The sequence below is a fragment of the Grus americana genome, chromosome 2 (genome assembly GCF_028858705.1).
Source record: "Grus americana isolate bGruAme1 chromosome 2, bGruAme1.mat, whole genome shotgun sequence".
NCBI lineage: Eukaryota > Metazoa > Chordata > Aves > Gruiformes > Gruidae > Grus > Grus americana.
This window is the reverse complement of record NC_072853.1, coordinates 137660413-137672419: the sequence shown is the minus strand read 5'-3', so window position 1 is coordinate 137672419 and position 12007 is coordinate 137660413. Positions and strand designations below refer to the sequence as shown.

General features: G+C 37.8%; 1 protein-coding gene across 11 annotated transcripts in view; it reads right to left on the bottom strand.

Moving 5' to 3' along the window:
• The window catches only part of DGKB (diacylglycerol kinase beta), a 414451-nt gene that overhangs the window by 297014 nt on the left and 105430 nt on the right, over positions 1-12007 (bottom strand). For 10 of the 11 annotated variants that reach the window (XM_054817166.1, XM_054817163.1, XM_054817164.1 and 7 more), the window contains one exon: positions 4037-4113. The exons of the other annotated variant lie outside the window; for it this stretch is intronic. In XM_054817166.1, coding sequence (XP_054673141.1) covers positions 4037-4113 — 77 coding nt within the window. The remainder of the gene's footprint in view (positions 1-4036; positions 4114-12007) is intronic. 11 annotated transcript variants of the gene reach the window in all.

Here is a 12007-nt window from a genome sequence, read left to right as displayed (position 1 = left end):
CTGGTGAGGCTGCACCTCAAGTACTGTGTTCAGTTTTGGGCCCCTCACGACAAGAAAGACATTGAGATGCTGGAGCATGTTCAAAGAAGGGTGACGAAGCGGTGAAGGGTCTGGAGCAAAAGTCTTATGAGGAGCGGCTGAGGGAACTGGGGTTGTTTAGCCTGCAGAAAAGGAGGCTGAGGGGAGACCTTACCACTCTCTACAACTACCTGAAAGCAGGTTGTAGCCAGGTGGGTGTTGGGCTCTTCTCCCAAGTAAGAAGTGATAGGACAAGAGGAAGTGGCCTCAAGTTGCACCAGGGGAGGTTTAGATGGGATATTAGAAAAATTTCTTCACCAAAAGGGTTGTCAAAGCATTGGAACAGGCTGCCCAGGGAAGTGATGGAGTCACCATCCCTGGAGGTATTTAAAACATGCATAGATGTGGTGCTTTATGGACATGGTTTAGTGGTGGACTTGGCAGTGCTAGGTTAACGGCTGGACTTGATGACCTTAAGGGTCTTTTCCAACCTAAACAATTCTGTCATTCTATAGACACTAGCAAACACTGTCACAAAAGCCATCATTATATGCTGGTTTAGTTTCTTGTAATTTTTATTCCTTTTAATAAAGGTGTATTATTAATTTTCTACCTTAATCACAAACTGCTATCACTACTTCCCAGGAAGAGGTACTACCTTAAAATTATAAATACAGTTGTATTGTCGGTATAAATTACACTGATTGTGCCAGACTTTTGCTAAACTAGAGTTACCAGACATATCTTTGATACGTTCGCAAAGTTAGAAAAACCCTAAAACCTCTGGAAATCAGAAGAACTCTGGAGAAAAGCTTCTTAGAAGTAGCTGCACTACTTCCAAAAATGCAAAAATCCTTTGGAGTAGGCAGATGATTGCAACCTGACTGCAAACATTCTGCCAAACTTGTGATTTCACCTCTCTGGGCAGATCAGATCATGGAATGTGCCTTGTGTCATGCACTCATTGTCATAACCTTCCTGGAAATTTTTATTCTCCTGGTCTTTCTGCATGTGCACTTTTATTCTTTTTATTCACATCCAAACTGTAATTCTGGAGCACTGCCCTGTTCCACATGCAGACCCAAGCTGCACACTGACTGCCTGTCTGGCTGAGATACCTCCATGCACCTTCCACCCTCCCTCTTCACGCACTGATTAACCCTAAGAGCTCTAGATGGTAAGTAGGTAAGCAGGTAAACAAAAAATTATTATGTACTCCAACAGACCCCTCAAAAAGGATGATGACACTAGGACTACAAGCACACAATGGTGTGTACTTAACTGCCTATTTGGACACAGTCTTTAGCTCCATCTGCTTTTCTAATTCTTGATGGCCTATTCAGTGCTCCCCTCAAAACGAAATGGCTGAAATTAATTAATTTAGATAAATCTCAAATGACGGTAAGACTATTTATAAATCACAGCTTTCCAGGAGGCTCATCTCAACCTACCTATGTGTCTTACTTCAGGTATAAAATCTAGTCTTAATTACATATTTGACATTGACTTATGGAAAGTGGAAGGGCAGAGGTTCAGTAGCATTTGTAGAAGTTTTAGTCATCTCCCTTACACTGAAAGCAGAGAGTAACAGCTCCATAAATAAACTGTCTATACTGGATGACCTTCTGATAATCAGATACATCATTTCCACTAAGCCCAAAAACCACTCACTCGACAAGACACAAGATAATGGAAAAACAAACCAGATGACTTCAAGTAACAAGCTTCAAATACCAATATCTTTTCTTTTTCTATCTGTGACCCATTAAATCAGCTTGTGATAAAAACCTGCAAGATAGAAGCAATGGAGTGGAATAAATTCCTGAACCCTTAAGCAGGGAGAAGCTTGAAACAGGAAGTTTTTAAGGCTTTTTCTCAAGTACATAAATGTATCACACTGCCAAATCTGCGATAGCTCTATGCCCCATGTTTCTTGGTAAAAACTGGCGCCACCTTTTGGTACAATATTGACAAGACTTGGAAAATACTTGGGAGTGCTTATGAGATAATGATCTAGGAAATGAAGAGCTAAAATGGAAACATGATGGTATCCTCTACAAAACACAACAACAAAATGGAAGTGCTGTGGAACTAAAAAGCTGCACTATGACTGATTTCAGCCGGATCAGTCAATTTTTATCACCTCATTTACAGATAATAATTAATTACTTAAATAGTACATCCAACTCACGGAGTCCTCATCTGACCAGATACAATCAACTTGCAAATCATTCTATAAAGAGTTTATCCATGTAGCAGGTTAAATGCATGCCAAAAAATATAGACACCTCTGTGCAAAGGCAGTTCTGTCTAACTTGGAATATGTGTGACTTGCAGTCCCTTCTCCCCTTCCATCCTCCCATCCTGCTCACTGGCTTGGGTGCTCTACTGGTCTACAATCCCTGGATGTTTCAGTACATTGGTAGGATTCTGCAAACAAATTGCTGTGAAATTAAGAACTTTGGGAAATGCCATAGAGTCACAGACTCAGCTCAGGACCAACTGTGTTTATTATTTTCAGCTTTGCAAAAATTCTGCCAATTTACCTGGCTTCAGTCAGAACAGTTGTCCCAGGTGCCCATACTGATCACTTTTCACCATGATTTAACCCAAAATTGGAGGAATGACTTTGTTAAAAGAGACCGATCTCACAACTTTAAATACTGATTTGTTTATACACAAACATTAATAATTTGATAACGTGTTACCTACATGGTAACATGTTATTTAAATATGCATAAAATACACAATTATATTGTAGTTTAATAGGTTACATTTCACAAAACAAACCATTGTATGATGGCTGAAAAGAAGTGAAGAATTTCAAGAAAAAAGTGAATAAGACTATTTTATCACATATACTATGAGCACAAAAAAACCTGCAGAAGTAAAAAAAAAAAAAAAAAACAAAACACTGAGTTTGTAAATCAACACTTTTCTAAAAAAGCCCAAACATACATGTCTACTTTCTAACAGGAATCAATTAACTGCCTATGTTACAATGGAGAATAAATTAGACCATCACGGCATTCCAATCCTTTTATAATCTATGATTCTATTTATAATCTATGATTCTATTTAACTAAAATAATGGAGCTTTAAGATGATCATTTACAAGATCAACTCATACTATTTTGCTGAATTATGAAATATTTTCCTCAGAAACTGACTAAAATGGCCAACATTATGCTTTGCAAAGTTCAAAGTGTCAAAGAATTTTTCAACACTTAGTGAGTTATAACTACTTTACTTGACAATAATTCTTGTCTTTTACATCCTGAAATGTAAGATCAAGTAACTTTCATAAAGGTTAGCCATTTTTCTATCCTGACTTCCACATAAGGCAAGCATAGTTAGAAACATTACTATTAAAAACCTATGTCAGTAATGTTTCTATTTAGCTACATTTTGAATCACACTATTAGGATGTGCTAAGCAGATCTAAATTGCAATTGAGGATAACAAAACAATCTGGCTTTTTCTATAAACCAAAACAGAATATTCTGTCTAGTAGTGAATCTGTAGTGACAATGCACACACACACACGCTTTTTTTTCCAGCTGAATTCTTTTTTTCATAACATCAGAAAAAGATTCCCTTTTAATAATGGGGATCTCACTACCAGAAACAACATAAGAGAAACAGAATTTAAAAAGAAATCTTAAGTGAACAGATTTTACTCTTCTAACTTTTGAAATTATGCTTAACATTTCCAGTCTTTAAAAAGAATTGGGAAGCACGTTAACCTTACCATAAGTTTGGGGGGTTTTTTTGTGTCTGTTTGTTTAAATCTTAGAAAAGAAAGTGTAGTTTTATGTAAATTATTAAGCAGGTCTGTCTAATGTGATGTTTATAAACATTTAGTTCTTCAAAATATTCATATTTTTGTTTTCCAAAGTTTCAAATACCCCAAATATCTTACTTATAAATAATCTTCTATTTCAAATGCTTAGATTTGCTACATTTGTAAATATTTTCCCCCACCATTTCTGAACATTGAAGAAAGAAGAAGAATTACCCCTTCAGGATTATATTTTGCTAACACACCACTGCCATGGAACTCTTCTAAGACATCCTTAATTTTCTTGGTGGAATCTGGATGAAGAATAAAGAGAGAGAAAATGAAAATACAGAAAACTGATTTACATAATATGAACTGTAATTAAAGAAACAACCACCAAACTGCTAATAGCTTTTCTCAATGCACATTAGTAATTTTCTCTAGCTGTATGAGAGCTGTGGGCACAAAGAAAATGAGAACATACTGTACCCTCTCACCAAATACCGTAAAAATCAGCAAGTAAACACAAAACGCTTAGAAATAAACAATCTTTGACCCAATCCTTAACTATTGTTAAGGAGCATATTTCTGAAGGAGTTGCTTGCAAGGACTATTTGAAGTCAGTTTTCTTGCCCTTGAAACCCGAGTTAACTACAGAACATAGTCATTCCCAACAGCGCTACTGAATCTCCTCTGGCATAGCTGCCAGTGAGTAGAGGAACTGTCAGAGGAGCCTGATAATATCAAGATAATGGGGAAACTTGAAGAAAAAAATTAATCTTTTCTGTGGTCATGATATAGAAAAACCAGTGTTGCTATCGAAACCTCAATTTTTGCAGACCTCTAAGATATTCTAACCACTGTCAGATACAGTAACTTTAGGAATACTTTTGTTTAACAGAATTGTGCAAAGTCCCTGCAGTTCAGAAGCACATAAGTCTAATCTTTCCACTTTGTTTTTATTTGTCTCCTTGCAGAATAACAAAACAGTTATTTCAGTAGGTAGCCACCACATAAAACCCTTAAACTCAGATTCACTTAGAACACATCATGCACATAACCATCTTTTCCACCTTAAATATCTCAGTAATACAACAATAACTGTAACACTTTTTTTTTTTCTTTAAAATGCAGTAGTTGAATGCATAATGGTCAAACGTGCATAATTGCCACAACACTGAAGTAAACCATGAACTAGTAATGAGTAGCAGATGCATTACAGAAGACAACAGGTAAACTTAATTGCTGCACATTTATTTCTACAACAAAAGCTGGAAGGAAAGGAGAGAAGCAAAGAATGCACCATTATATATCAACAAAATACAGCATTGTAATAGTTCATAGAAGTTAAAGAAATTCGGCACCTTAAATCTGACTCTAAAAAGTACATTTATCAAATTATGTGACCTGGAAGGAGAAAATGTAGCAGCAAAGGATTTGAAAAAAAGCTTTGTAACAGTTCATAACAGATATAAACAGGACACATCAGTAAAATTCAGTTTTAATAGATGATGATGGAGTTGTTTCTCCCCCACCCCCATACACAGTTTAGGCTGTAATAAGAATGGTTTTTCCCAATGTTTATCATTTTATGAAATTTTCTTAAATGAAAACACCTGAGACACTGTGTGGCCTCAATAAAACAGTTTATTTTCACCAATCAGATGTATTTCAATGTTTCTGTCAACTGTAACTAACAGAGTTTAGCTGGTCTCCCAGCCAGTCACAGCAAATATTTACTTGATAAAGTCATCTATAGTCTTATTGCTGTGTCATCTGAAATACAGCAAATAATTATAACTTTATGTGAAAAAGACAAAAAAATATAAAAAAGAATGAATCAATATGTTAAGAAATAAATTTTATTAACTGTAATTGGAAGTTGATGGGTTAGATATTTACTGATTAGGACAAGTCCACGGATTGATGACTGACAAAAATTTCTTTTTCACTTGGTCTCTATTACTTCAATGTATTTTTCAGTAGTCATATACACAGTTGTACATAAAATTCATTGCATCTTATGATAATGAAGTCAATAGTCATGAAAGTGGCAGTGTGAGATGAGCAGATGCATGACAGAGCTGACCAAAACTCATCTTAAAAAAAGGATTTTTCTGAACTTTGGAGGAAAGAGGTTAAACACTAAACAAACATCTAATAGAAAGATGGCAAGCTGTCCCCACACACCTTTTATTATCCAAAGAAAATAATAAATAACTAAAATAGAAATGGCCCACTTCCTAGCAGTTTTACAACAGCGTCTTGAGGTTTTCACCCAGCAATGGCTATGCTTCTTTAGTTTCATATTTTGCCAGATAAATTCTATTCATCTTTAAAGGAGTATTATGCCTATGTAACTGTAATTTAAATTAAAACCCTGTGTTATGTTAGTTATTAAAAATAAATTACATCTTTACTTTTTTGTTGTTCATACTCTTCTTAGTCAAGTATCATTAAGATCAAAAATATCCTGTATTCCAGCAACAACACAACTATTCACCTTTTTTGTGCATTAGCTTACAGCAGTCACATCCAAACAGTACAGTTAATGCCATGCTTGAAATAACTGTCCAGAAAAATGAGTCTGTGGATATTAATTCTGCTTTGGTTGTCCCAGCAAAAGTCTTCAAGGGATTTCCACATTCTGGACAGGAGCTGTATTTATTATGAGCACCATGACATACATTTCACAGCCAAGGCAGAATCATTTTTCACAATCTTTTGTTCACAGTCATTCAATCATTTTTTCAATTCATTTGACTGTATCCAAACTAACATGAATAGAGATCTTTTAAAGTGCTCGAAATGACATATCGATATTTTAAGGCAAACGCCAACTGAGTCTTCTGCATGCTTACTCTTCAACAGTGCTGACATTCCTCAGAAAAAAAATAATTCTCCTTCCTAGTAGGCAAACTAGTATTAGGAACATGTTCCATCTTTAGTAAGTTGACCTAAAGGGATAGGAATAATAGGATTATTTTCAAGTTTCAGTCTCATTTGGGGGAACACAGAAAGACAGACAGACAGACAAGAGGCATTGTCTTGGAAAGCTCTATGCAATAAAAATTAGAAACTCCAATAAAATCTTGCAATTCTACTTAAAAAAAAAGGTCAAGTAAATGCTTTCCTTTGAAAATAGACAAAATTTTCCAGAAATTACACACAGAACTAACTAGAAACTTTTCCTAACTTTTTTTCCTAAGTTTTCTAACAAGGAAATAACAACAATGCTATGGGTTCCATTACAGTTTATTTAGTCTGATCCAAACCATCTACACACTCACCGGAAAGTGGTGGTGTACACACAAGCATCAAACCAGAACCTGCATTCTCACTGTTACCTCCAAGTATAGACATTCTGCATAACTTAGCAACTTATTGCAAAATTCATAAGTATCATTTGTGTTAAAAACCAAATATAGTCTTAAACTCCATTGGATTACTCTTATTTGTTTTTTTAAATTCCCTCTTTTTCTACATTTCCATATTCCGAGCTCTCCTCAAGAGAGACATTTTCTTATATGTGTAGATATAGCACATAGCCTGTCACTGCAGTGCTTAAATCCCAGGTTATCCGCAAAGCTGTAGCTGGAACAGTATGAATTTCACATAGCTTTTAATATAAAGTTTGTTTCATGAAACATCTCTGTTTTTTCTGTTCTCAAAATTTTATTATTTTTAGTACCCGCTAGCCCAGTGCTTTGGGTATTCACTCAAAATACAGAAGACCTTTCTTCACTGCCTTAATGGATTTAAACTCTGATTGTTCAACTCATCTTCTGTTGCAATTTGGATAGAATGCAGCAGCATTCATTTAACCAAGGGGGTGGAAGGGGAAAAAGGGAAACTGTGGCTCAGGAATCAGAGCTTTCCTTGGATGAGGTAAGACATGGTTTCTCATCTCATGCTCCAATGAGTTTGGGGCAGAACAAACAGGCTAGGCATGGTGTGGAAGACTGCTAACTGAAAAGCTATTACTAGTACATGGGAGCAAATCAGCTGGATTCCACACAGTGCTGCAGAAATTTTATTTTAAAATGAAGACTCCAAAACAATAGATATATAGATGAGACTTGGGCTAATGTTGTATTGTTTCAGATTAAAGGCAAAACAATTAAAATCATGACACTAGGAATATGAAACCTACATATGTAACAGTAAAAGTGTCAAAGTGTCTGATTTTTCCTTAAGTGTCTTTCAGTCCTAACAAAGACACTTTTTATAACTGAAGAAAAATTAACATACCAAGTTCAAAACCATTTAAGATTTAGCCCACATTAAAAAATTATGATTCATTTTTTAAAATGACTCAACTTTAAATGAGGAAGATTGAACACTCAGTTGAGACCAGAATTTGGTGTGCCATTTCTCCCATAATCAGAAAACATAAAACAGCAGGAAAGCTTGCCCAGATCACACAATTTGTCTACATTTTCTCCCTATCCTCCCAGAAAAATCCTTGAAAAGGAGTGTTGCTTGAAAAAAAAAAAAAAAAGAGACACTCTTATAAGACAACTTACATAAAACTCAGCATAAATCTCATGCTATATACACAAAACTGTTTTACAATTTAAAGGGAAGTAATAGAAAACTATGACTGGATTATGAATAATTCCAGATACATTTTTCAACCTCAACAAAAATTCATCATAACCTGCATACTTATTGGACTGTAGCTAATTTTGACACCAACAATAAAAAGTAGAGTAATAACAAGTTTGTACCTCTATTTCCCTTTTGTAAACTTTATACAATATGAAATTCCTTCCTTTACGGCTGCAGGCTTGCCAGCAAAGCTCTTTAATTAGGCCATACCTCAGTTTTGGTTTGTGACTTAGAAGTGGTCTTTTGATGCAAATTTCATAAAAGAAACAAACATTTTAAGCCTTAAGTAGAATAAACACTCAATTTTTGTTTTCTTGTAATTGGAATTTAAAACCTATTGTGGCCTTGAAAAGAGTGGCCAGGCTGGGAAAGCAGTCACTGTCCAGTGGTCTAAAGGAGACCTCCCCTCACTGGTTGCTACCAATGGTTTGGGTAACACTCCTTAAACTGGAGAATTTGGGTGACTACACCCTCCAGCAAATCACATTGCCATTGAGTTGTGACAAACAATTAGCAAAAAGCTTCTTAGAAACACAGGCAGGACTGGATGATCCTGCCTAAATAAATACAGTGGCAAGTGACTTCTGCAAGGGGAAATGGAGGAGGAGGAGAAAGAGGCAGGTGAGGGAGGTGGGAACAGCAGCTTCTGCTGCAGAGGAGGACTTCTTCCTCCTGATGCCCCAGGCAGGAGCTGCCTCTTCCACCCCTCCTCCCTGCTGGGGAGTCTTCTGTCACAAGGAAGACAACCGATCCATTTTACCCATTGCTATGTACATAATTGACACTTACACAGACAATTAAGGACTTCTTTGTGAAAAAAAGCAAACCACACCAGCACACCTTTAAGCCACATTAATAGAAAATGTCCACCAAATCCCACTTCCCTACAGCAGATGTTCAAATGAAAGTATAGGGCAAACAACAGGGATTTGAGGGGGGAGTAGGGGGAGGCTTAATTTTTGTCTGCTAATGCAGTAAGCTTTGAAAGGAAGAAATAAATAAAGGACAAAAACCTACTCCAGGACTTGAGATGAACTGCAGGTAATTCCTGTGTGTACTTAAAAACATTTTGAGAAGATAAAAAACTAGTTATCTCTTACATTTCAAAATTACTACAGCTAACTTACTCAGCTTCTTTTGGGCTCCTTTGTCTCCCGACGTTCAGAAAATTAAGGCCGAAACAGTTCAAAAGATCCTCAGAGCGCACCTCTGAGAGGAAGGTTCAGCATGTCAGGGCGCTGCAAGGGCTGGGGGTTCCCTGGGGCCGGCACCCCACGGGTCCCCCAGAGCAGCCGGGCAGGGCCTGGCAGCCAGGGCCTGTCCCGCTGCCAGAGCTGGGAGGAGGGCAGCCCAGGGGGGCAGCAGGGGCAGCCCCAGCCATTGAACATGAACCTAGGGACGGGGCCAGGCCGAGGCTGTTGGCTCATGGGTGGGCCCCACTGCAGGGAGCTGGAAACCAGCCCTGCTGCAGCATCACTGGTGAAGGGGTGTCCGTCTCTGGGGTCTGACATGGGGTCCTGGGCTGTGGGCAGGGTATGGAAGCCCCAGGAGAGGCCGGTGTGGGGACCCGATCCAGATGGAATGACAGTACTTTGGTCAGAGGTCTGACCTCTCGTCGTTTGCCCAGCAACAGCAAAATAATAGCACTTGCAGTGAGCACTGAAACCACCAAGGAAGGGTATACAAACCAGCCCCTGAGAGCCCAATTTGAGCAGTCCTGAGAAGCGGCTGGCACATGCCTCGGGGATCTCCCCTTATTACCTGGGACACCGGGTAAGTGTGCTTTCCTGGGAATTGAGTGATACTTATCATGTAGATAAGGAATTTGGAATAGAAGCAGAATAGTCTCCACTCATAGGATGATGTAATTTGTTACCTATTTAGTAAGTACCTTATGCATATACACTTTGTGCCTCGGACTCAGAATCTTATTCCTTCAAGGGTAGATAGCAGAGGGTCTGACCGCAACAGCCAGGCAGGTACAGCCAGGCCTGGCAGTGCCCTCGGGGCTCAGAGGCAGCGTTCCCTCATCCTAAGTTTGTGAGGTGAGAAAAGCATGATATTGCAAGACATTCTACTACTCAGTTTTGAAACACAATACTTGTGCACATAGTTAATACGCCACACTTCAGAAACACCTTGCCCTGAGACCAGAAAGGAGGAGATGCCTTGGGAGACCTCTCCAGCCCTTCGATCCCACCACCCTGCTTGAGTCTGAAAATTCATACAAACCCTCAGCAAGTAACTTTGTGTCTCCTTCTTTCCCTTTTCTCATTTCCTGCTTATTTATAGCTGGTCACAATATCTGATACAGGCTGCCAGCTTATAACCTTTCCAGTTAGAATGATGATGAAACCATTCCCTATTAAATTAAGGAAGTAATGCTATTGACAACATATTTCACCCCTAACAAACCCTGAAGCGAGAAAACTTGTGGGTTGAGATAAAGACAGTTTAACAGGTAAAGCAAAAGCCGTGCACCCAAGCAAAGCAAAACAAGGAATTCATTCCCCACTTCCCATGGGCAGGCAGGTGTTCAGCCATCTCCAGGAAAGCAGGGCTCCATCACGCGTAACTGTGACTTGGGAAGACAAATGTCATCACTCTAAACATCCCTCCTTCCTTCTTCCCCTAGCCCCTTATATTCCAGGCATGACATTATACGGTATGGAATATCCCTTTGGTCACTTGGGGTCAGCTGTCCTGGCTGTGTCCCCTCCCAACTTCTTGTACACCCCCAGCTCACTCGCTGGTGGGGTGGAGTGTCGCAGCAGAAAAGGCCTTGGCTCTAGGTAAGCACTGATCAGCCATAGCTAAAACATCTCTCTGTTACCAAAACTGTTTCCAGCACAAATCCAAAACATAGCCCCATACTAGCTACTGTGAAGAAAATGAACTCTATCCCAGCCAAAACCAGTACATAACAGCAAAGAATCAAATCAGTTTGGTTTGAAATTCAGTATGCATTATTTCTGATTTTAAGTGGAAACAGGGAAATGGCTTTATAAGTTTGAGAATATTTGCACTGATTTTGAAATCTATGTTTCTAAAAATACAGGTTTGCTTGTTTCTATTTTTCCCAAAATTATTCTTTATAATTTTAGTATGTATACTTTGAACTCATTACCTACTTAACCTAAACTTTTACCATGGTTTCAAAAATTATTGAACAGGATATATGAACATATGGTATATTCTTACATACCTTAAACACATACAGGTCTATTAAAAAAAGTAAAGAATTTTTGCAGTTGTTATAAAAACAAGCAGCTCAAAGTAGTGAAGTAAAAATGGCACAGGACTGCTCACATCTAAAATTAAGTATTTTGCATACGCTGTATCAGAAATTAGAAATATTTTGAAACATTCCAACTAACATGGAGTTAGATATCTACTAATATTTTATAGAAGTCCACAAAATAACAAAAATATAAAAAGCTAAAAGTAAAATTAAGAAAGCATGACCATGCAACCTTTCCAAGCCTCTACAGATAAGCCTAAGATACTTTATTTCTACCTAACACGTTCTTATTATGCCTGATCTTTTTTTCTATCAGCAAACTGTAGCTCCCCGACTACTCCTTCAACATATGCTTA